Source organism: Corvus moneduloides, chromosome 3, assembly GCF_009650955.1.
Source record: "Corvus moneduloides isolate bCorMon1 chromosome 3, bCorMon1.pri, whole genome shotgun sequence".
NCBI classification, from domain to species: Eukaryota; Metazoa; Chordata; class Aves; order Passeriformes; family Corvidae; genus Corvus; species Corvus moneduloides.
The window spans coordinates 81,658,165-81,682,075 of record NC_045478.1 but is presented as its reverse complement, the minus strand read 5'-3'; the positions used below and the strand labels follow the sequence as shown (position 1 = coordinate 81,682,075).

General features: G+C 40.7%; 1 protein-coding gene across 1 annotated transcript; it reads right to left on the bottom strand.

Moving 5' to 3' along the window:
* Positions 1–587: 587 nt before the first annotated feature.
* Positions 588–12,096, bottom strand: MPC1 (mitochondrial pyruvate carrier 1). Its single transcript, XM_032102451.1, has 5 exons — positions 11,911–12,096; positions 6,752–6,755; positions 4,138–4,234; positions 2,367–2,499; positions 588–1,596 (listed from the first exon to the last, which is right to left on the bottom strand). The coding sequence occupies exons 1-5, from the start codon at positions 11,979–11,981 to the stop codon at positions 1,578–1,580; spliced, it is 324 nt and encodes a 107-aa protein (XP_031958342.1). The 5' UTR covers positions 11,982–12,096; the 3' UTR covers positions 588–1,577.
* Positions 12,097–23,911: the final 11,815 nt, after the last annotated feature.

Genomic DNA, 23,911 nt, shown 5'->3' with positions numbered 1-23,911 from the left:
GCTTATTTTTCTCTCTCCAGAAGTAATATAACAAACTATAAGGTGCCAAGATAATCAGCTGGCCTTATGTGCTTGTGCCTCACTACTCATTTGTACAGAAGTCTAACAGTGCTTCTATTCCAGGAGATAGGGAGAGAGGGGGAATGACTATTGTGACAAGAGAGCAGTACTGAAGGGGCAGCTTTATGCAGTAACTTTTCTAAAGCAAGAAGCAGCAGTCAGTACCAGCTTTACCCATCCAGTAGATGTGCTCTCTTAGCCTCTTCCTTGTATGCCCATCAAAAAATGTTGCCATCACAGTAGAATTAGAAGATGGTCAATTAATATTGACTTAGTTGCATAATGAGAGCTCTGAATTGAACCCTGCCTATTACAGCAGGACTACTCAGTCTAAGTACCCACACACTCTCTTTCCTGCTAGGGGGAAGAAGTTTTAGGTATTACGATCCAGAGGACACTTACCTAAATTCCATACGTACCATTTATTTTTTCAGCCTGTTTTTGCTTCATGCTGTTACAGTAATAAAGTGACACTCCATAATAAAATTTCACTTTTGGGTCTGTTATCACAGTATGAAAAACAAAACTTTTCCAAGTGTTCAAGAGTTTTATTGCCATGTGGAACATGTTTATTGTTCAAAAACGCTGCACTGAAAAAAAATCTGTAACATACATTCTCACATTCTTTGCCTTTTATCTTTACAGCAATGTAACTTTCAGGCAGATCATGCACGAAAACCACTCTCACAATGAAGTCATAAACTACTGAAAGGCACTTTATGTCTTTCAGATATTAGACTCCAAACAAGTTTAGTTTTTGCCTGTGTAAGAATTACATACATCTAGAATAACTCAAACAGTACGAAAAAAATAAAATCTACTTAGAACTTCTTAAAGAAGAGTACCAAACTTTGTTGCCTTCCTTCATTCAGTGCTATGCTTTTGTTTTTCCAAGCCTTCTTTAAAGAGTGTGCAACATAAAAATGGATGTTAATGAAGTCTCTTTACTGAGACAAGACATGCAGTGAGGGAAGAGGGATGGCTGCTCACTTCCAGGCTGCCTATCTACACATTTGTTCTTGTAAATTACAAGCCACTGCTTAAGTTAGAAAAGAAGAGATAGAACAGGAATGAATGCACTCAAGTTAAATGGCTTTTAAGAACATGTTAATACATAAACAGTGATAACGCCTACAGTTCTGTTTACTGACCTCTGTTCATGTTGATTTTAAAATTAGTTTTGTCAAACCATCATGGGCCCCTTTTGTAGACTGTTAGATAAAAAAGTTGGTTTTCAAATATTGTTTGTTATTTGGGTGGCTAACTTTTTATTAAAGGGGTGGTTATTAAACATCAGTAAGGCAGCAAGACTTTAAATGTAATGGTTTACATTGCTGAATAGTACTTTTTAAAAGGCAAGATAGAAAAATTATTAGAAGAATTCTTGGTATGGTCATATTCCTAATAGGTGTTTCTGTTTCATCCCCACTGTAATTGTCACAGCAACTGTAGATGGCATGTCTTCTTGGTTGTAATTCAGGATGAATACATTCCCTGGCTTATTTCAAGTTATATTTTTAGTTGTGTTTCTCCAGCCTGCCAAAAGAAAAACAGCTTTTGTAAGAGTGAATACTGAACTACAATTGCTATTAAAAAACTCTGAACTTACATTAGAACTTTATGAATGAAGGACATTGGTCAGTGATTTATGCAGAGACAAGCCCAGTTGCAGTTTTGTAGAGTCTCATTTTTTTAATTTATAGTTCAGTAGGTTTAATCCTCCTATTGCTCCACACAAATTTCTTGGAGCAGAAAAGAGAAAAGCCATAATCCTGATTCATCAGGATTGCTTGGGGCAGCATCTGCACTACTTGCTACACAATGAAGGTGTGAGACTGATTGCAGTCTGTTCCCCAGGCACACTCACTTGGCCCTACCTCATGTATAGAACAGTCAGCTCTGATAGGTTTTGTGTGACTTCTCTTTCCCATGTACAACTCCTTCACAGTTTTATGGATGTTTCCATCTCAGCAATTAGTTGCCAAGATGGACACATGCAGACTAACCAATAGAACGCACGAAACCACCCCAGAAATAGCCAGCAGCTGCTGAAGGCCCTGTCTACACTCACTGCTGACCATAAGGGCTTCCTGCCTTTTCTGTGTGCAGACCTCAGAAGGTTCAACGGAGGTGCAAGGTAAAAAGTGCTGCTACTGAAAACAAGCTTGTTAACAGGTTTGCAAAAGGTTATGAAGTTAGAACAAGTTCAGAAACCATGCAGAGCTTTGCACCACAGTTAAAAATCACTAGCAGAGTATTCCAAGAGCCATCAGTTTATGACTTCCCCATTTTAAAATGTAACTTGCCTGTATTTGATCAGTCGTCCTCCTTGAATAAGTTGTGCAACTTCATTAGTGAAGTGGCATGCAAAAAGAAGCCAGTTCCTTGGCTGCACTTTATAGGCAAATCTCATGAAAGTCAAGGAGTAACAACATAGTGCTGCAAAAGATGATAGATCTTATTAAGAGATTGTAAATATCTGCATTTTGTTGAATCATAATTTTCCTACTAGTACAATGTAAGGACAGGTAGAACATTTGTTGCTGCTTTTGAGTTTTCCAACAGCCCTACAAACATGTCCAGTGTGAGGATCTAATGCAAGGAAACACAAACAGTGCTCATTTCTGCTACACAAGAAAATCTACATGGCTGCAGCCTTCCATAAGAATTCATTTTGCTCATACACTATCCTGTGATGCAACAGAAGTCTTTTTAGTTTATTATCTAAAGTATCTCAGCCAGGAAATAAAGAGTTTATCCCAAGGATAAATGGTCTGTCCTATACAATTATTCTGACAATTTCCAAGTTGAAGTATTTTTAAAGACACTAACCACTTAACACAGTTCTTTCTGGGAACATTTTAAAATGGACTTTAAGATCAGGAGTTTTCGATGCCCAGGAAACCATGAACATTCAGAAACATGAACCTTTGTTACCTGCTTTCCAGAAAGATGAGAAACTATTTTGATCTACTCTCCTACCATAATTAAATTTAAATACAGGAAACTACAACCCAAGAATTCACTAGTTTTGTAAACTTCTGACAGGCTTAAAGAAAAAAAATTGGTAAATTAATAGTTCAAGGAAAACAGCCTTTTTTAAACTACAAATACTCTTTTTTCATTTCCCGGGTTCTGTACACACACCAAACTATATACACCTGCAAAAATTTAAAAAAGCATCTCAACACTGCTGAGCTGGGTAGCTGCCACCAAAACACTATTTGCCAAACAGCTTTGCTGTACTGGAGACTATCTAAACTAGTCTTCTGTCTCAAGGAAGCTGATTCAGGGACTGAATTACTCTAAGCAGAGCCTAATGATGATGAGGCTATAAAATTCCTTAAGGCAAAGGTATTGTGCTTGTAGGAAGAAGAATTACTCTGAATTAAGTTAAGTGAACTAAGGAAGAGACATAATGCCAAAGTTAAGCTAATAAATTAAAGCTACTAGATTTCTAGTCCTAGAAAAGAATTTGAATATAGAGGCAAAAACTATACATGTTCCAAAGAAAGGTGGAAAAATATTGCTTATGCATTTAAAAATAACTTCTCATTTAAAAATAATTTCTCATTAAGAGTCACAATAGTCTCTCAGACAACTACTTTGCAAAGAGTTAAGTCTTTGCTGCTTCTGGTACCCTGCTGACCAAGCATTACCATTTCTTCAAGTAGTCAGTGTTGATAAATATTTAAATCTCACACTAACCACAAAGTATCATTGTTCTTTATAGAAAGAATAAAACTGGGTAAAGAGATACATTTTGAACAAGTGTCTGCAATAGTGCAAGATAACAAGAGTTATACTTCAGGAGACAGTCTGGTCTCGAAAACTGCTAAGGTTCAAGACCTGCCTCACTCTCCCCTCCCAAATTAGTGGGAAGCTTTCCAAAAAAGAGCCCTGCAGTTTTTCAGTACCTCAATTTAAGTGGCCTCTGAAGTTATGTAACAAGATATCAAATATCTACATCTGCTTTGATCACAAGTTTGCAGACAACTAATAATATATCATTGCTTAAAAGACAAAAACTGTGTTCTGGAGTCAGTTTACTAACAAGAAGTGTGTCTCAGGTCTTACCAAATGTCATTCGGCCACTAATAATTTCTGGCGATTTCTTCATGTCATTAAAAGCAGCAACAGGAAGACCCCAGTTGGCAACTGGTCCCCAAAAGTGCTGTGAAGAGGGAAAACAAAAATAAAGTTAAACAGAAACAAAGATCTCCTGCAGTAGTCTTACAGTTTTTTCTTAGACACACAAAACTAGAGGACAGGGTTATGGGTGAAATTCCAAGAAAAAGACAGAGACTATTTTTAATGTAAGAGAAAAAAACTAAACCTTTCTTTTAGTGGGATCTACTCTTCAGAAGGAAAGGTACAGGAACCTACTCTGGATCTTCTTTCAGACTGGAGAGGAACTACTGTAAAGCCATTGAAATAGAATTTTGTGTAATTACAGCCCAGCAGTCATTAAGCATCTGATTTGCATTGTCATATAACAACTTCAGATTTACAGTTCACTTCTGTGCATAGAATTAGCATTTCTCTCTTTCAAATAAGACTCCTCAAAAATATAATGAAAATGTAAGGACTTGATGAAGTGAAGAATTGAAATTGTTTTTGTGTTATGCGGAGGATGAAGAAATGCTCAGCAAGCATCTTCTTGTGCGTCCTTACACCCTCTCTTTGAAAGAGCAGGGCCAGCAAGCAAAGCAAACTGTTACCCTGAGCTTCATCTGCAATTGCTGAAACAACTTAGTGATTACTTAAAACTCAGTGATTCAATGAAGGTCAGAGGAGAGCAGTTAGCAACAGGTGTGTACACAAACAGAAAAAACAGAGATAAGAAGTGGAAAGAATCAAGTCAGAAAAACTGACAAGAGTTTATTTTGATGGGTATTATATAAAAGACTCTGAACTGAGAAAAATTGTATCACAAGTTCAATTTTCATTACTATTGTAAGCAACAAGGCTTCACCAGAATCCTTTGCACAGAACATGCACACAGTATTTGCATCAGCTTCCTGTAAATAGAAGTTCATTCTCAAAAGTAACTTGGCCAGATATGACAAAAGAGATGCACCTTGCAAGAAAAAGCTTTGCAGATACCAACTATATCCATTCTTCTGACACTTTCTGTAACTGTAATGTGTTTAACGATTTGGAATTCTCAGGGGGTATTTAAATTTCTTGCAATTTAATTCTAAGATACTCTTGCCAGTCTTGCTATAACACTACAGACAGACTAAAAGCCACACTTCATTCCTGTGCTTGCAATACACGAAACTTAGCTAAAAAAAAATAGAAAGAAGTGAGTTTTAGTTACACACACTGTTTTGATAGTTCAGCTTTAGTACAATATGCAAAACAATACAGTATTTCTCCAAATTCAGATTTACAACAACAGTATTCTGAAGAACAGAATAAAAGCATTTCTTTGCTATATTCCTACTGGTAGGAAAATTGACATCTTTAATGGTTAAAGCCTCTCAAGCACATCAGAGGTAACATGGCATAACGGGGAAGAGTTGCATGACTACATGGTATTCACACTGTACCTCTGTGTATCTACAATACCACTTAAACACAAGATATGTAGCAACAGAACAAGAACATTCACAGAATTCAGCAGGACACAAGATGTTGATTTGGAGGTTTTAATGGAGCTATTTAAATAGTTTTAAAGGACAATAAGAGGACCAGAAACAACTAGTCACAACCATGACTACTTGCACAGTGAGAACGCAAGACACCTTGTGTAAGCATCACCACACCAAAGCAAACTTTAAGTGGAGAGACACTACCTGTATTTGGGGATGGTTTTAGTCATTTCAGGGGTCTCATTTGAACACTGTAGTTTATGAAAAATAAGCTTGTTTTTTTAGAATCTATGAAATCTTTACAGCTTTTAAGAATCTGAGTGACAACTTCTGTTTTGAAAGGTAAATTAAATCAACTTGACATTTTTACTTAATCAACTTGACATTAGAACATAAGGAAATAATACACTATAGATTATGGACCACTCGAATTCAGGCCATGTAAGCTGAAGAATCCTCAGTTCACAAAAGTACTGCAGCAGTAACTTTTCTCTGCTGCCAAGGAGTTTTATTTTGGAACCGTCTCACTTGAGATGGCTATCAGACTGTAAGTGCCACCAGGCAGGTAGCCCTTTGAAGTCTCCACACACAAGAATTTAACTACACCTATACAGTTTGTCTTTGTCTTGGGAAAAGAACAAATCTTTCATAACATCATGATTCACAGTACAACAGGCGTAAAACACCCACTTCCAGTTCCAGAGGCAAACTGAAAGGCTCCAGGACAGAAAAGTGTAGTGTGAGTTATTTTGTACATTTATTGTCTGGGTTAAAGGCCATTAAAGATAAGCCAGGTAGTTTGGTTATGTACCAGTATTGCTGTTATGTAGAAGAATGGTTTCAAACTGCTCTGATCTCCTTAGCAAGAAGTATGGAAAAAATGAAGCCCCTTTAATTTAAGATATTCTGAAGGAGCTAACATTTGGTCACCTTAACCTCAGACTTGCAATTAAATATTCCTCATGCATCACTCCTGGAGGTTTGCAGTATGCTTTTCAGTTGCAAACAAAGTCATAACAGTACTAAGGGAAAAAGACAGCAAGTTACTGAAGCCAGGAAGAACGTGAAATCAGAAATCCCCTCCCTTTTCTTACCGTACTGTTCAAGTGCACCATCATTGTTTTCCATTCAAAAAGCACATGAAAGAAAGAAGACAAAAACCCACGTTAGCTTGTTTCATAATTACACAGACAGAAGTGTACCATAAATAGAAGATAGGCAGAAGTCAGGAAGCTGTCATGGCATCAGCTTTGATCAGTGTATTAGTGTTAACAAAATCCCATTTCCCACAAGAGCTGTCACTGTAAAAAGTGTTTGCTGCTCTCCTTTTCCCAGCTACATAAAATCCCATTAGGGTCAGTGGGAGACATTCAACCCTTCACAGCACCCAAGAACCCACCCCAACTAGTTTAAGAGATGCCGAAAGACATCTAGCTTTGTCATGACAAAGCTAAACAGCTAAAATTCTTCAGTGAAAGCTTTGAAGTCACTTGGAATTCTCTGTGTACCTCTGTAAGTAGGTCAAATCAAAGACTACCAGATCCTGTCACTAAGTTCGGGCCAACTGTGGCTGTACCAAACATGAGCTATAACACATTCTCAGTGATATATGCAATTACACTTCAGTCAAGTATGGGGTTCATTTAAGTGATCATCTAGGTACCGGTTTATGTAATAACAATGATCTATGCATAAAAGCTAGACTACAGCATACATGTAAGATTGTTACTAAGCTTTTGTTTCAGAACTCTTAAACACTCTCTTTCTAACAAAGATACTGATAAGACTTAGTTCTGAATTATGACTTAAAAGAAGGCATTTCTTATGAGAAATAGGTAGGCTAATAGAAAGCCTAGCAGTGCTCTGAGCTGCAGAACACTTTGTAACTATCGCTTCCCTCACACTGATTTCCATGTTCATAGATCACCATTTTATAAATAGCTATGGTAAGGAAACAGTCAGGTCTACCTAGGAAATCACACAGGATCTGCATTTCAGTGAGTCTTTGCTACAAGTCACAGTTGGTTGAAGGTGCTTTGTTAGCATGCCCTTGACTAGTCAAACCACTTGGTTTTTGTTTTCTGTTTAACTGATCGACAGCAATAGTCAACTGAAGTTCACAAGACAAGTGTACACTTAAACATTTTCATAAAACCCTAACTAAACAAGTTCAGATGTGTCTCCTGGCACCACATTTTCGCACCAATAGAAGTCAGCCTTAATTTTTGAAGTGCAAGTTGTTTCCAGGGAAGAGAAAGCCTAAAATAGAATCAAACTGATACTACAACAGAGTGGGCAGCTCTGGCTAAGGTCTTGTAAGGTTGTCCTTACAATCACATGGGAGTGGAATAGTTATTATACTTCTAGAAGAGGGTAAATCAAGGGCATATAGACTCTTCCAGGAAACAGGCATCCAGCAGCCAAGCGAGTTGCAACAAATGCACCATATCCAATAGTGAGGATACTTCACCATGTGCATGCATCTATTTCTGAAATGACTCCATTCCAAATTAGTAGTTTCCAAAGACTTCAAGAACTACATTCAGTCCCTTGACAAAGGAAACATTGTACTAGTGTTTTCAGAACTGTGGATAACAACTGTTGGATTTACTCATTCAGTCTCCAAGTGTCAGCTTTCTGTTTAAATGTCTAGATGTCACAAGAGGAACCCAGGGCTGTTCAATACCTTGTATCAGTACTAAGTTCATTCCAAAAAGGCTATAGTGGGAAAGATTTCGTTTTCTAAAATTTCTGCACATATTTTCCTCATTCTGACAATAAGAATATTAATAGGCTAGATACCATTCTGCAAATATAGGTGAACTGTCACTATTTGTTTTCCCCATACTGCCACCCCTTAAGTGGAAAGGGCACTACCCTTCTGCAAAAGGGCAGATTGTTCAGTTCTCAGGGCACACAAGACAAGCAGGTGCTGTGTCCTTCAGTTTCTAGCACAGATCACAGAGGACTTTTTATTTTAAAATTATATCTTCACGTTTAAAGATTTACTAAAGAGAACTGAAGATCAGCTAATTCTAGTTCTATTACTGAAGAGAACTCCTCTTAAGTTTGTTTGAATTAAAGAAAGTTCTTAGACAGCTCATATCAATTTAAGTGCTCAGGCTTTCCAGGGAATGAACTATGGCTATTTTAAAGCCCTCTATATTAACAGAGTCACTACATTTGCATTACCGATCAGGAAGAGAGATTTCAGATAGTGCCCCAGCAGACTGCAATCTCCATGCTTGTTTTTCTATTGCCAGGAGATTTTTGGAGTCCTTGGAATTCATTATATGACAAAAGCAATTTAGGCTTCTACCACAAGAAAATGACAGCTTGTCTAGAATGATGTCTTCTCTCTTAAAAGAGGAAGAAAGTTGATTTATTGGATGTTTTTCAGAAGACGTTTTAAATCAATACAATAGGAAGTAAGAGGATGCAGCTGCCTATTAGTGGCTTAGATAATATGACATCAGTGACAGCTGCCATTTTTAGAATCTTGAGAAAAAATGCAACTTCAGGTTCACAATACACAGAGCTACCATGCTTTAATATGCTAATCAGCTAGTTTTAAATTAACATTACTGCTGCATTTTACAAGAAGCAAGAAAAGTAGACCTACAGCTCATTTTGAAGCATTAAGACATAGTTAGGGTAAATTTTTGTATGATTTACAGTCATTCAGATCCCTATTAATCACCACTAGAGAAAAGTCAATATGAAACTGGCAGAAAAAATAATTTGTAATGATAGTTTTAAAAGCAGTTTCTCCTGTTTCTTTGTGCAAGATCCAAAAGCTAACCTATGACACCATAAAGCAATTCTAAAGCCAGATATGTGCACCTGAGCAAAGCAACACAGATTCATTAGGCTTGCTTTCATGTTTGCAGGTTATGAAGCTGAAATTGAAGCTACTTATTCCAACAGATGTCTGCAAGTTTTGATTGCCCCAAGCCATAATAATAGAGCACTTAATCCACCACTTTGGGTAACTTCATTTATTCTATTGAGGGTCAAGTAATCTAAAGCCTAACACTGGTATCCCTAACAGTATCTTAATTCATTAATTCTGACAAACAAATTTCACGTTTATAAAGCCTTGATTCCCTGCAGTGATTAGATGCTGGTTTTTAGAACAGACACCATAGTCTCAGAGCCTTAAGGACACTTTTGCTCTATGAGCAAAGAGAGAAAGAATGGACTTTTTTTCAGGATAGAGTCCTATAGTCTGGGAAAGAAATCACCTTCAGGAAGAAATGCAAAGAGATAACTCCATTTCTTCTATGGAGAAGACAGACAAGCCTTTTATTGACAGCTATTTAAATTTTAAATGCAACATAAAGCCAATAACTTAGACACTTACCTTCTAGTAAGCAAGAAACAATGCTGAAAGGCCGGAGCAGATGGAGCAATTGACTTTAGCCCTTCATGACACACCCAGTAACAGAAGTACAAATGAAGCAGGTACGTTTGTATATAGCAAGGCAAAACACATTCCATCCACAATGGTAGAAACCTGTGGAATGCTCTTTTTATTGCAATACAGTCATATATACAGCTTGTTTGAAGACTAGATGAAATACATCTGAAAGTTTTTTTTAAAAAACGTTTTCAGTCTTGGGTGAGGAAAGATACTTCCAGTAACTGTGGTGGCATTAGGAAGCAGCTGTTATTTCACCTGGATGTTTGTTTTTCCAATTATGAAGCAGATTACTGTTTTAATGGCCATTTACATGCTTCACATGAATCCTGTTACAATTAACTAAATGTTAACACTAATATGCATCTATCAAGCTTACATGATATCCTCAAGACTTTCAAAAGGAACCACAGAAGCCTAATCTGGACTTTTTGTTTTGCTTCAAGGTTGTTCTCTTCCTTCTTGTATTTTTGTCCCACTGTTTCTGTGGATCTTGATTTTGTGAATGTCAAACGAACCCTCTGCTTAGAATCATAGAATGGTTTGAGTTGGAAAAAACCTTAAGGATCATCGAGTTCCAATCCTTCTGCTATGGGCAGGGACACCTTCCACTTAACCAGGTTGCTCAAAGCCTCATCCAGCCTGGATCTGAGCACTTCCAGGGATGGGGGTCCATAACCTCATTGGGGGCAAACTTTCCAGTGCCTCACCATCCTCACAGTAAAGCATTTCTTCCTAGTATCTAATCTAAGTCTTTCCTCCTTAAGTTTAAGGCTTTATTGAGCCTTTATTTTACAATCCCTCGTCCACACAGGCTTACACCACCTCCTGCTACTTTAACGAAGATTACATTTCTCAGATAAGCAGATGTCCTCCTACATGCTTGCTCAACATCAAACACCAGTTACAATAGATGTAGGTAAAATAGCAAGCAACAGCTATAGTGAAAGGTTGCTCAACCACCTTTATTAGAAGAGACCATTTTTATTTAGTTAGTTTTGTCAAACAGCCTATCAGCCAGAGAAACTTCAGCCTGCCTACTTGAGACTACTCCTGCACAGTGGTTCAACCAGATTTAAGTATGCCAAAACTGTTCTTTAACGCAGTCTTGTCGTTTCAGTCTAGAGTGCCATATCCCTTACCACAGCACGCAGGACAAAGCTTGACACCAGCACTGAGCCGTCTGGGAGGTGACTTAAGCCACATTCCACGACAGTGCAGCTCTAACGAGCCTCTGAAAAGAGGTACCTACTTACACGTACTCAGAGATTCAAATAACTGAGCTTGAGACTGTATCCGTGATCAAGCTCGCTTCTGCCCATAGCAGGGCAAAGCTCTTTCTGCCCCTGTGGCAGGCAGCAGTCAGACCGTCCTGGTCCCGGGCTCCTGTGCCCGCTGCCACCTCTGTGTCGCAGCGAGCCCCTGCCGGCGGCGGGGCGGCACTCGCGGCTGTCACAGCCGGGAGGGGAAGGTCACGGAGGGGCGCAGCTGCCGCGGCAGCTTTAAAGCGCGCCGCGTCACTTCAAGGTCAAAGCCGGTTTGCCCGGGCCGGGGCGGGACAGTGACAGCCCCGACCGCTCCTCGGGCCGAGGTGACGACACGCGAGACAAGGGGAGCGACAAGACCACGACACCTCCGGGCCGGCTCCTCGCTTCCTTCTCCCCCCACCCAGCCGCCGGCGAGGGCGAGCTCGCCAGGGGTCAACCCGTGCCAGCCGTCCTACCCGTCCCGGGCGCCCCGAGGCTGCGGGGTTCGGGGACGGGACACTGGTTCCTGCCGCCCGCCCGGGTGGGGCGGTGGGCGCGGCGACGACGCCCCCCGTGCCGCGCTCACCTCATCAGGTAGTCCCTGAACTCCTTGCTGCGCAGATAATCCGCGGCCTTGCGGCCCAGCGCCGCCGCCATGGCGTCTCGGCGGCAGTGGGGAAGGGAGCGCCCGCCTGGCCCGGCCGCCTCACGCCGCGATGCCGCCGCTACCGCCGCCGGTGACAACTGCCCCGCGCGCCGCCCGCCGGCCGCTTTACGGCAGCGCGCGCGCGCCCCCGCCCCGTCCCCGCGGCGCTCTCGCCGCCCATTGGCCGCGGCGGCCCCGCCCCCCGCGCGCGCCCGGCCCGGGGAGACGGTCGCGGGCAGGGGGAAAAGCAGGGGGCCGTAAAGCAACGCGGCGGGAGGAGGGGGGGAAAGCGTCGCAAAGCGCGGCGGGGAGGGGTCGCCGTGGGCCGAGCCGCCGGCGTTCCTCCGCAGCCCGCGGGGCAGCGTCGCGCGGGGGCTCCCCGAGCCGCGATTGGCTGCGGGGCGGCAGCAGGTGGCTTCCCATTGGGCGCGCCGCCCCTCGCGGGACGGGGCCCCGCCCCCAGCGGCGCGAGTGGGGCGTGAGGAGGGGCTCGGTTAGAGCGGGGGGGCGGCAGAGCGCGGGGAGGGACTGAGCGGGGAGGTCGTGGAGTCTCCCTGTCTAGAAACATTCCAAACCCATCTGGACGCGTCCCTGTGTCACCTGCTCTGGGTGACCCTGCCTTGGCAGGGGAGCTGGACTCGATGATTTCAAGAGGTCCCTTTCAAGCCCAGCTATCCTGTGATTCTGTGATAATTACTTCAGTAATTTTAATTGGAATGGTCTCAGATCCCATCTTTCACCAGCACTTTCTATTTCATACCTGAGCAGAGGTTAGTTACGTAGAAGGGAAGATAAACTCTCACCTTGCTAATACTATCTAGAAAATATGGGCCATACAAACAAATTCTTTTATCTTTGCTCGGTGCACTAGAGATAGTGAAAATGGATGTTTATCTCCCCTGCTTTTCAAAGACTTGCAGCCTCAGGTTTTACAGTCCAGAGCGGGGCTGAGAGTGCAGCCTGGGGCACTGCTACGCTCTGCAAGAAGCCCTGGACACCATGGCTGCTTTGTTTCCTTCTGTTTCCCTCTTCCCTGCAGGATCTCAGGTTAAAAAAAAACCAAACAAAAAACTAAAAAAAAAAAAACAACCTGCCAAAAACAGAAACAAAACAAAAACAACCAAAAAAACCCCACAAAAAACCACAGAACACACACACCAAACCCAACCCCCTCAAAAACTGTACAAAAAAGCCCCAACAGAAAACCTCTCTTCACCCTTCTCACCCCACATTACTTGCTTAAGAGGGCAGCAGGTTTGAGGAAAAGCACTGGCTAATCTCTCCTTTTTCTATATATATTCAGCATATGATCTGACACCCCACAACAAAGCCCCGCTTTGCTGTGTGAGTGGAAGAATTTTAATCCCCTTGGTATATTGCATTTTAAAAGCCAAAATGTAGCCCAGCATATTTCTATGGACTACTTAGACTCCAATTTAAAAGCAGCAATGTGAATCTAAATGAGGTCTCAAGGAATCATTTATTCCAGTTGATTCGACATGCACTGACAGAAGGAAGGTCCGTGGAAATCAGTTCTGTATGTTCAAACAAAATTCTGATGTGATTCCACATATCTTAGATGGCCAGGCTCAGTCCTTAATATTACAACTACAGTTATAGAACTAATTTTTAGCCGTACATTGCAAGGCTAAAAATGTAGTCTTATTCTCCTTTAGTGAAAATTTGTAAATTTTTTTTCTTAACTCCATGTAGGGAGCAAAAAAATAATGTGTCTTCATTGGGAACATTGTTCTTTAGTCTTTCTTCCTGGAGTAAACAAGTTCTTTTAACCTTTTCTCACAGGCTGTGCCTATTACATTTCTTAACCTTTTGCCTACTCCATTTGTGTTTACAGCTTTCTTAAGGCATAGCCAAGAGTCACCATGTCTCACTCAAAGCCTTACCAGCAGTGCAGTACTCTTCTCCCATTTTGAGAGTGTCTCACTGTTTGTTTTTTTTTTTTTAAATAGTTAATGGAAAAATCATTAACCTGAAACGTGTCCAGAAGAAAGCAGTCCCACCTGACAGGCTCTACCAGTTACACAACAAAACCAGCTAGCAAGGATTTGCTTTTGTTCTGTATGTATTCATAGTGCTTTTATTTGCATACGGTTTTTAGGCTTTTTGTAAGGATATCAAAAACCATACAAAAGATCCCCTTAATGTATCCATAGCTTTTCTTTTCCCCCTTTCAGCCTGTTCAACAGAAAAATTAGATTGGATTTGATATGAGTTTCTCTTGACAAGTTCATGTTAGGTGTACTTTTGAGCATGTCATTCCCTGAGTGAACATTAGCTGGTAGTTCAGTAAATTATTGTAGCAGGTTTTTCTTCATGGTGTTATTTGGTTTGGTTTAGTTTGTTTTTTTTAATGTCAGAATTAGGCCATTTGACTTACAATTTGCTGAGTTTTTGTGAACCCTTTCTCTTCAGACATGTTCTCTTCTCCAGTGCAGGACTGCTCTGTCCTTCCATGACCTGGAGAAAAATCACTGATCATCTCAAACTGATCATGTCAAATTGCTTCTGTGAGGGCCTGGTGGACTTCAGAGCAAGTTTCATTAGGTTTTGCCACACATTTTTTTTCTAAAATATATTCCACCTGTTTTTTTCCTAGTCTGAACTATGCTTCTTTCTATTTTTTTCATGCTAAATTCATACCTCTTTTGGGTTATTATTACCACACTTCTGCTTTTATCTGTCATGGACTCTTTCTGCATTATTTAATGACTGCAACTGCCTTTGTCTTATTGTAATTTCTAATGCTTTTATCAAACTCCTTTAATTGTCTTTTATGTCCCATGATAGTTGAAACTGATTTCATAGCTTAACCTTTCTGATTCTGTTATCTGCAAGCTGACACCATTTCTTTATTTTCATCTACTCATATGTCCTTTTGGCTATTTACTTGTTCCCTTTTGAGTTTTAGGTCATTGTGTGAATAAGACAAGCCGTGTATGTCCAAGGGTGGCTCCCATGTCTCTTCTAATCAGAACAAGTAAGTGTAGCTTGGTTTAGTTTTCAAACAGACAGGTCCCATGCAATCTTTTATCCCTTAGATTATCTTCACAAATACCCTGCCTGCCACTTCCTGGAATTTCTTCCTGACATTCTCATTGCTTTCTTTTGTTTCTCATTAGCCTTGTACTTCTGACCTTTGCAAGGAGATACTTCTGAAGTCTGTTAGGCTCTCCAGTTATTCTTCTTATTTTTCCTCAGCCTTTGGCCAGGTCACTACATTTTTAGCTTGCTTACTGACTTTTGTTGCTTTTGGTCATTAAGCTACAGCTTTTCCTCACTGGATTTGAAAGCTGGTGTGCCTGAATTCCCTCCCAGGTTTTTAGCTGATGGACTCTATGGTTGTCCAGCCGTTACTCTACATGGAATACTCTAATAACAGAGGCTTTCTGTAGACAGCAGTTCTGCAGCTCATCATCCCTTGCTGCCAGCACATGTCTGTGCTCACAGCCTGTGGCTGGGGGTATGGAGGAGAGCATTCCTGGATGGAGCATTGTTGGCTTCACAAGTCTTCAGTGCTAGCACACCCAGGGATGGTGTTTTTGCCCACAAGAACACATACATAAGGTAGCCAGGGCTGGATGAGCTTTAATAATTTTTGGTAGTATCTTAAGTTTTGCCCTCTGTGAGGAGGTGAGCTGTTGGATGATTGGTCTGTTAAGCAAATGAATACTGTGTCTCCCTCAGAAGAGAGTCTCCATATCCCATTCCCCATTTCTGGGTGTGGAGGTGGCAGGGGCACTCCTCCTAGCTGCAGGAGACATATGGCTCTTCCTGTTCTCCTCATCCTAGAACTGCATCTCAGGAATTAGTACTTCTTGACCTCAGTGAATGCAGATCCAGCTGCTGAGTAAAGCAGCCTGCAATATTTCTCCTTTTCAGGCATCTCCTGTCTTCCTCTTGACATGCCTTTGCAGGCACATGCATGGTGGCATGTGGGAAAGAGGAGTGTTCTACCTGCCTGGCAATAATGGACATTGCAGAGCAATCTACTAATGCTATGCAGTAGTTAAGCTTGACAATAAAATCAGCCCTAAAGGATGTATCTGATGCAATTCTTAACAAATATCTCTGGGGCAAAACAGTGGTGCCCTTTCCTATCTGTGAAAAGAATTGCAAAAAGCTACTATTTGGAATGTTGCTTGACAGACAAGAGAACAACGATTAAACAAGTTGTTCAAGAACCTGTGACTTCAGGACTGAAGGAGTTAATACTTCCCTGCTGTGGTAGCTCCAAAGTTGCAGAAAAACATAAAGAAAAGATACATTGCTTGGACAGTCTTCCTAGACCTTGTAACGAAATATCTGTTCATTAAAGTGGGCAGAAATCACATGGTAGGTAGACAAGGTTGACTAGAGGCACTATGACATTTAATCAGGTGCAATCTCAAACTGAGCCAAGTGGGAGCACAGCTTGATGTGACACTTGCATTTGTCTTTGCATCTTTGATTACGGGTACGTTATCGCTACATGCTGGCATGAGCAGTTTTATTCCAAGTGGAGTACACAGCAGTAACTGAGTAGAGTGAACACCTGAGAATGCCAAGAAGGGAGTCTGTGTTATAGAAATAATGAATAACGTCTGTAAAATGCATGCTCAGTGCTGACATGTTTGTGAAGGCATCCTAATAGAAATAAGACTTCAGTATTAGTCTAAAGAAAACTGAAATAAATGCTTAACAACTAAATAACTCAAGAAGAAGCTATACCTCATTTTAAAAAACAGTTCTTGAAATTCAGAAATCCTTAGTGCTGAAAAATACGGTTACAGCTTCTAGAGATAAGAGTTCTCACTGTGACTGACGGTGGAGCACACTATTGCACAAAATCAGCATATATCATTTGAGAGATCCACAGTTTCTGTGTAAAACCTGATCAAGTGGGATAAATTAGTACATTATGGAGCTAGAGGCATTTCATCATCTGCAGTTCCAGTAGGATCTGGAGTAGGACCAAACAGCAAAACAAAACATACATTTCCAGCTGAGGCCTTGCAAATAACACAATGGTGTAATTACAAAACTACTAGGAAAAGACCCTGCTCTATGAATGGCCAAAAGAACACTATGATGTAGGCATTGCAATGGACCGAGTCAAGAAGTGAAAAGTAGAAAAGATGCAGGACAGATCTGGAAAAAAAATTCTATCGCCAAGACATAACTATTGGCAAATTAGCTGTTATTGTGGTTAACAATGATTGTAGGCAAGCCAAGCAACGGCTGGGCAGCCGGAACTAAAGCAAGGGTGCTACCTGTAACAGTGGAAAATGAAAGTATAAAGTCAGCATAGAAGACAAGCATTTCAGGCAGTTGTTGCAATTATCACTGCTTTCCCCTGCCTTACATGCAAAAAGGCCTGTCTGTCATCATTAGATTACAGGTGGGTGGGGCTGAACACTTGAAGCTTTTATTAGCGTAGTTATTCCTGTTATTATAAACTGTCGGTAGAAACCACACAAGCTCTAGGCTCTGGTCTGTATCACGTGTGCGTAGAAAACACCTAGTCCTGTGCTGTGAAAAGCTGAACAGACAAGGGGAAATTGAACAGACAAGGCGAAGCAAAGTACAGCAGTCTGGCAGAGAGGCAGCTGGGTTTGTAGTGAAGCTGTTCTTTTTCTTGGTGCCTGAGAAGCAGCCTGGGGGCCGCTGCTCAAGGGTGGGGCAGCTCCTCACTGCTGAGCTGACTGCCAGCATTAAACCTTGTGTGAGGGGTGGGAAAAACCCCAAACCAACCCCAAACAAACAAAAAAATACTCCAAACAGTATCTTCCCCTGCTTAAACTTACAGTACAACTGTTCTTAAGGGCAGAGAATTTTTTTCCTAGAAGTCAACCAGCTGTAGATAAAGGAGGCACCCTGCATGAGTACAGCAGAGCTTTCAGGCAGCTGGAGGATGGGGCCTTTATATGATGAGACTGCTTTGAGTCCTCAATTAGTCACACATGGTAAAAGAGACAGATAAAATTGAAGCTGAAATTTCTTAAGCCAGCTTCCTGCTGAAATATGTGTAATAGTGATGGCTATATTGATGTGTGTTTTACTGTCAAGAAGACTGATACTAAGTGTTTTAAAGTAATTTTCTGGGCTGAAGTTCATCTTGCAATTTACTCATATATAATATTGCTTCAAATTAAATAATTATAGATTATATTTTTAAACATAAAGCTATATTTCTAGGGTTATTTAGAAGAAATTAGGTTTTAAACATGGGGGAAAAAACTAATTAATGGGTTTATTCACAAGTTATTTATACTTGCAATTGGTAATGTGGATACAGGTACTGGGCTACATATTCAATAAATGGACCTTTAAAACTGTATTTGTTTTTTAACTTATAAAATTCGCTTTTCCTAAGTAAAGAAGTTGTTACAATAAATGGCCATTTCTAATAGTCATGTGTATACTTCCCTGTGAGAAGAAGCACCAAACTGTTGTTTCTAGTACCACACCACTGCATTACTGGTATCCCTGAAGCAATTGTGGAAGATTATCTTGTGTTTGGGAAGGAAGGGATGAGGCTTGCTTATTCAGTCAGGTGCACTCTGTACTTTATACTGCCAAATCAGGTCAGCTGGGGTAAGAGAGCCTTTTTGTGTAAAACTGCCTTGAAAATTCACATCCTTTACTCAGCTGGGGAAACTTCTGTTAAGAGTTAAATGACATAATCACTTCATTTCTGTAATTATCGTGTCCAGAGGAGCAGAATGGGAGGGCTGGTGATGCTTGCTCTGCAGGCTATACCTCCTAGCAGGTGTCAAACCACGCTGCAAAGCAGAGTTGGTTTCCTCATCCTGGAAAACATGCCTTGGGAATAAATCCAACAGCATTCAAAAAAAAAAACAAAAACAAAAAACCAAACCAAACCAAAAAAAAACCCCAAAAAACCAATGTAGAAATACTCTTCTGTTCTATTTTTAAAAACTACTTCCAGTTTCTGAGTTCTGAGGAAGGACTATCAATGATGTGACATGAGCTTCTCAAGTAAGTTGTGAGGAGATTTGCTTTCTCCAGTACTGCCTAGCAAAGTGTGTTCTGGAACACTTGTGCTTCATGAAAAGCGTTAGACACTGATTTTCTCCCAAGCTTTGTATGTCCTTTCTAAAGTGCTTTAACCAATACAAACATCCCACTGATTATAAGGAAAAGGGTAAAGTCAGAGTTCTGACTGATGGCAGAAAGTGAGGTGTCAAAGTTGATAGACACTGGTAAGTAATGACAGTCATTTTAGTTATGTAATCTTTTCCTCAGGACTCATGGGTCTTTATTGAGCTGTATCTAGTATAAATGTAGTAGAACATGATAAAAAATACAGGTTTCTGGCATGGTTTGCCACTAATGAATTCACTGACCTTATGCTCTTTCCTGGTAACCTTCGTTCTCCTCAGCCTAAAAAACCTAAGGGAGGCTGGAGGATGGCCAGGAGCAGGGGATAATTCCTGATAGAAAAGTACAGTTCTGTGCTTTTCTCCTCTTTCAGCCCTTCCCCAGTTAAAGAACAACCACGTAAACTACTGCCACTGGAAAACTTCGAACATAAATATTGGTAGACTTATTCTAGGGAAAAAAAAAAAGTAGATTATTACATTTGAGACAGAAATGCATGATGACACCAGGGCTCACTTCAGTCTAATTACAGTATCCTAGTTAGTGTTAAACTTAGGGTCAGTTTTTGTCTCGATGGACTGAGATTTCTCTCGCTCACTGGAGAAATGCAAGAGCAAGATGGTATGTAAGATGTCCCTGACTTACTAGAGGAAGCCAAAGGTCTTTGAATTGGTGATGTGTATCCAGATAGGGACCCTGAAATCACCTTTGGCCTATTTCTTTAACTAAAAGAAAAGGGGGAAATTTCAGTAGGCTACAGTGTATAAACAAACCACAAGCATACACGATGAGTAACTTGAAGGTAAACATGCCAAAGTCCTTTCCAAAGCTACTGGGATCAAAGTGAAATATACAATAGGTCATAGTGGATTTCTACAGTCATTCAGGACTTGACACAGAGACATTTAGGTTTGCAGAAGGCCTAACAGGCAAAAAAAAAAGATTAAATATTCAATTGAAGAATGGATGCATTTTACTCATGTACCCAAATGTGTATGTGCCAAATTGAGTTGGGTGGTTACAGACAACCTCCAAACTATGCACACTGGATCTTTTCTTATTAGAAAGATTTGAAATGTTTTGTCCCACAGACATCTGAGTTAATCTTTATATGGGTATTGATCTTTCCAATAAACATTAATATTAGCTGGTGATGCTACAGCTTCCGTTCACAAGGGCTATCTTGTTTTTTACAAGAGATATCTTGTTTTTCACACCAAAGGCCTTATAAATTAAATATTATATCCAAAAGCTACTGATCCTGGGCACCTGGGCTGGACAGTAGTGTCTGCCCTGCACACAGGGGGAGTGTTAGCCCTTACACAGTGGAAGCCAAACCTTTCACAAGTGGCAGGAAGCTCAACAAAACCAAACCAAAAAGATACGTGGAGTAGATCAATGCCCTTACTGTGACCCCCCTCTGTGACTTTGGGGTTGCTTTCTTGCTCAGAAAGTCCCTCTTGAAGGCTGTGCAGAAGTACATTTTTATAACCTGCTGAAACCAGTTCCTTCTCTTCTCTGAAAGCTCAGGAGGAGGCAGTGGGAGCAGACATCAAGTGGAAGGAAACGCTGTGATCCCAGTGCTTGCTAAGGATGCTGCAGATCAGAGAAGGGAACCCCATCAGCTCCTTCCTTAGGCTGGTGTTGGTCAAACCCACACAACCACCTCCTGGGAGCATGATGCAAGCTTCCAGCAGTGTAGGCTTATTTAATGTTCTTTGGACCAAAAGAGGGACTGTCACTTTGCAGGAGGGTGCCCTGACGGGGGTTGCTATGCAGCACTTCCATACTGAGTGGCTGCTCTGCACAAATTTCTGCCACATCATTCCTCAAGAAGGTTGCTACAGCAGTGTTTGTCAGAGATGGAAAAAGCCTCACTAGATGTAATCCTTAATGTTTAGGTTTACCTAAAATAGTTCTTCTGGGAATTGCTAATATTTATTCACCATCTTGAAGCTGAGGAGTGGGGTAGTGTTTTCCCTTGAGAACCAACTTCTTCAACAGTTGCTATGCATTATTAGGAACAGCATTTACACTTGTTATTTGATAACTTATTTCCCTTCTTCCTTCCTTCATTTTTTTAGCCTTTTTTTTCCCCTTAACCTCCAGGTTGCTGTGATTAGAATTTTGCAGCCTCTCTCTCTCAGTGTACATTTCATAGATGTCAGAAGCTGCATAGAGCCAGTCAGTTCATTAGTTGCCACTCAGCTCTAGGCCTTGGTAATGTAAAAATTCAAGATTTTGTGGTCTAATTTTCACTTTCTTTTAAAAGCTTAGTTATAATTGGAGATCTTATTTGAGATTAGAGCCTTATTTATCTCTTTGTTCGCAAAGGTTTCACTCATGTTTGACATCTATTTCTTTACGGCCCTCCTGTGGTTCACAGGATTAGCGTGCTATTAATGCTATAGTAATTTATTTGGATTTTAAGGCAGTGAGTTTTTTACTATGTTTGGGGAACTCCATTTGCCTGGTCTTGTTACAGGTTTTACCGATATTGCACCAACTGTGTGGAAGAGGTTGTTCTAAAACAACATTTATAGGTAGTCATAAGCATCACAAAATTTCAGAGTGATATTCTATATTGTCAAAAGACAGCAAATATTCTCCACGTGTACCATAGTAAAGATACAGATTTAAACAGAGAAAGTTGATTGTTCCAGTTGTTTGTGGCTTAAAAATCCTTGAATTAATCTTTGGAGTTCATCCATCAGTCCTGATCTGCTCATTCACTGCCAACTGCTCGTGCTAGGGTGATATGAATGCATGTCATATTTGAGGCCCAGAGAGACCATCACAGCATTTAAAATAGATTTCCAGATTACTGCAGGCCTTTGAAGTCATCCACTTGCTTCTGCACTAACCTTTTGTCTGCTAAGGGATACTACTAAAAGTGACACAAAGGGAATCACAAAATCCTTTTCTCTTTTGATGTTTTATTCCAATGAATAACAGCCTCACTTTTGAAACTACAGTTACCTTATTTCCATTCTGCGGCTGCATGAATTTTGCACCCAGAAATTTGCCTGGTTTTGTGCTCCAGTCTGTCTCTCTGTGCTTCTAGAACATGTGATTTTTCTGCCTGTGAAGATTCTTGTAGACATTAATCAAGTCACCTCTCAGCCATCTGCAAGCTAAGCTGAACAGATCAGGGTCTTTAATAATCTCCATGGCAGGCATTTTGGGTTTTTTTTGTCCCTGCATCTGAACTCTGGATCATTTAAATATATTAAAGTTATATTAGTTGGTGCCATTTTAAAAATGACACTTGTGGCCTGAATGGTGGGGTTTGCATGGTATTTTCTTACCGTTAACATATACTGCCTAATCTCTTCTTCCCCTTTCCTTTAGAAGCCAGGGATGAAGCTTCCAGTTACAATGGTGAGGTATTTTTTTTAATTCTTACAGATTGATTTTTAAGAGAATCAAGTGCTTGTTGATGATATGACTGAGAAGACTGGCATTTAAGCATAAGATAGGGCAAATTGCAATGGATCTTCCCCAGTTAGGCATTATATTTAATGAAACATGACCTGGAAGAAAGATTCTGTGACTAAGGGAGTCACTCAGCCTGTCTTAGGCTGAGGTTCTAGGTGTTGACTGCATCACAATGAGGGTATTTTTGACTTGAATGGTTATTAAACAGTAGAAAAATACACCGAGTTTAAAGGTCATTGAACAATGATTTTTGAATGTGTTGGTGGACATAATAATATACAACACACCCTATTTCAAAGACAAACACTGTACTTTTCCTAATAGACCATATCATGGTACAAGAACATGAAGTCACTTGGGAGACTTCTTGGAACTGGAAATTGTGCAAGTTGTGTGCATGTTGGATATGTGACATGAGCTTCTCATAAAGCTGCTGTCATTCCTGGGCTTGGGAGAGTAATAACAATTTGCATCCGAATTCCAGAATAAATAATCCTCACTTTTGCTTAACTGAATAAGCATTTCTTTTGGCTGGGCCAAAGGCATGCCTACATCTCAGCTGGATATTCCACTTTATTCCCACCCATCAACACATGAAGGAGCATGTTTCTCATTCCTGGACAAAATCTGTACCTGCATGTATTAGTCCACAGATCCAAAGACTGCAGCCCTGTAACTGATGTGCAGCGCTACTCAACAGTGTAACTGATGGCAGCAGGCTGGTGGTTGAAGTGAGACCAGATAGGAAAAAGTCAGCACTGCCAAGAGTTTCTAAAAGCTGATGGGTCACTCTTGTCACTGCTCTGAAGTGAAGGGCAGGTTGTTTCTGTTCTCTGTGTTTAAGCCCCATTGTAACAGCAGATGTTCCTAAAGGGTAAGTTGTTTTAGTACCGACAGGTGAAATAAAGAAATGGATGAGTAAAGCAAATAACTGATTATAACAGAATTTACAATAGAGACAAGAGCCCAGACAGTAATGTGACAATTAGAAAGTCTGGGTAAATGCACTAGAAATCACTGAATCTTCCTTTGCATGCCTTAGCAAGGAGACTATCATTAAAATCGAAGCTGCAAAGTTCTACAGTAGGGAAAGTGTTACACTTTACAGCTGCAGATGTTTTTACTGGTGACCACAGACCCTGAAGGACAGGAAGAATCAATTAGGCAGGAGAGTGCCAAGCCAAAACAATGCACAGGCTTACCACAGATGGTGAGTCACCAGCCTCTTAATAAACTAATTTCCTTGACAAAAAATGGAATTGATCTCAGGCCAGCTTTGGTTGTTTAGAAAACAACCAAAGAGCTCCTGTCCATCTAGATGAATGGACAGATAATCCTTTCTTCCATCTTGTCTCCAGAGAGTCGGAGTATGGCATCTTTA

What these genes read in the sequence shown, in the direction of transcription:
- MPC1 (XM_032102451.1), bottom strand. Translation starts at nt 11,981, where the DNA reads ATGGCGGCGGCGCTGGGCCGCAAGGCCGCGGATTATCTGCGCAGCAAG. An exon ending in TAGTGGCCGAATGACATTTG is followed by an intron (nt 2,500 to 4,137) that starts GTAAGACCTGAG and finishes CATCTTTTGCAG; the next exon opens with CACTATGTTGTTACTCCTTG.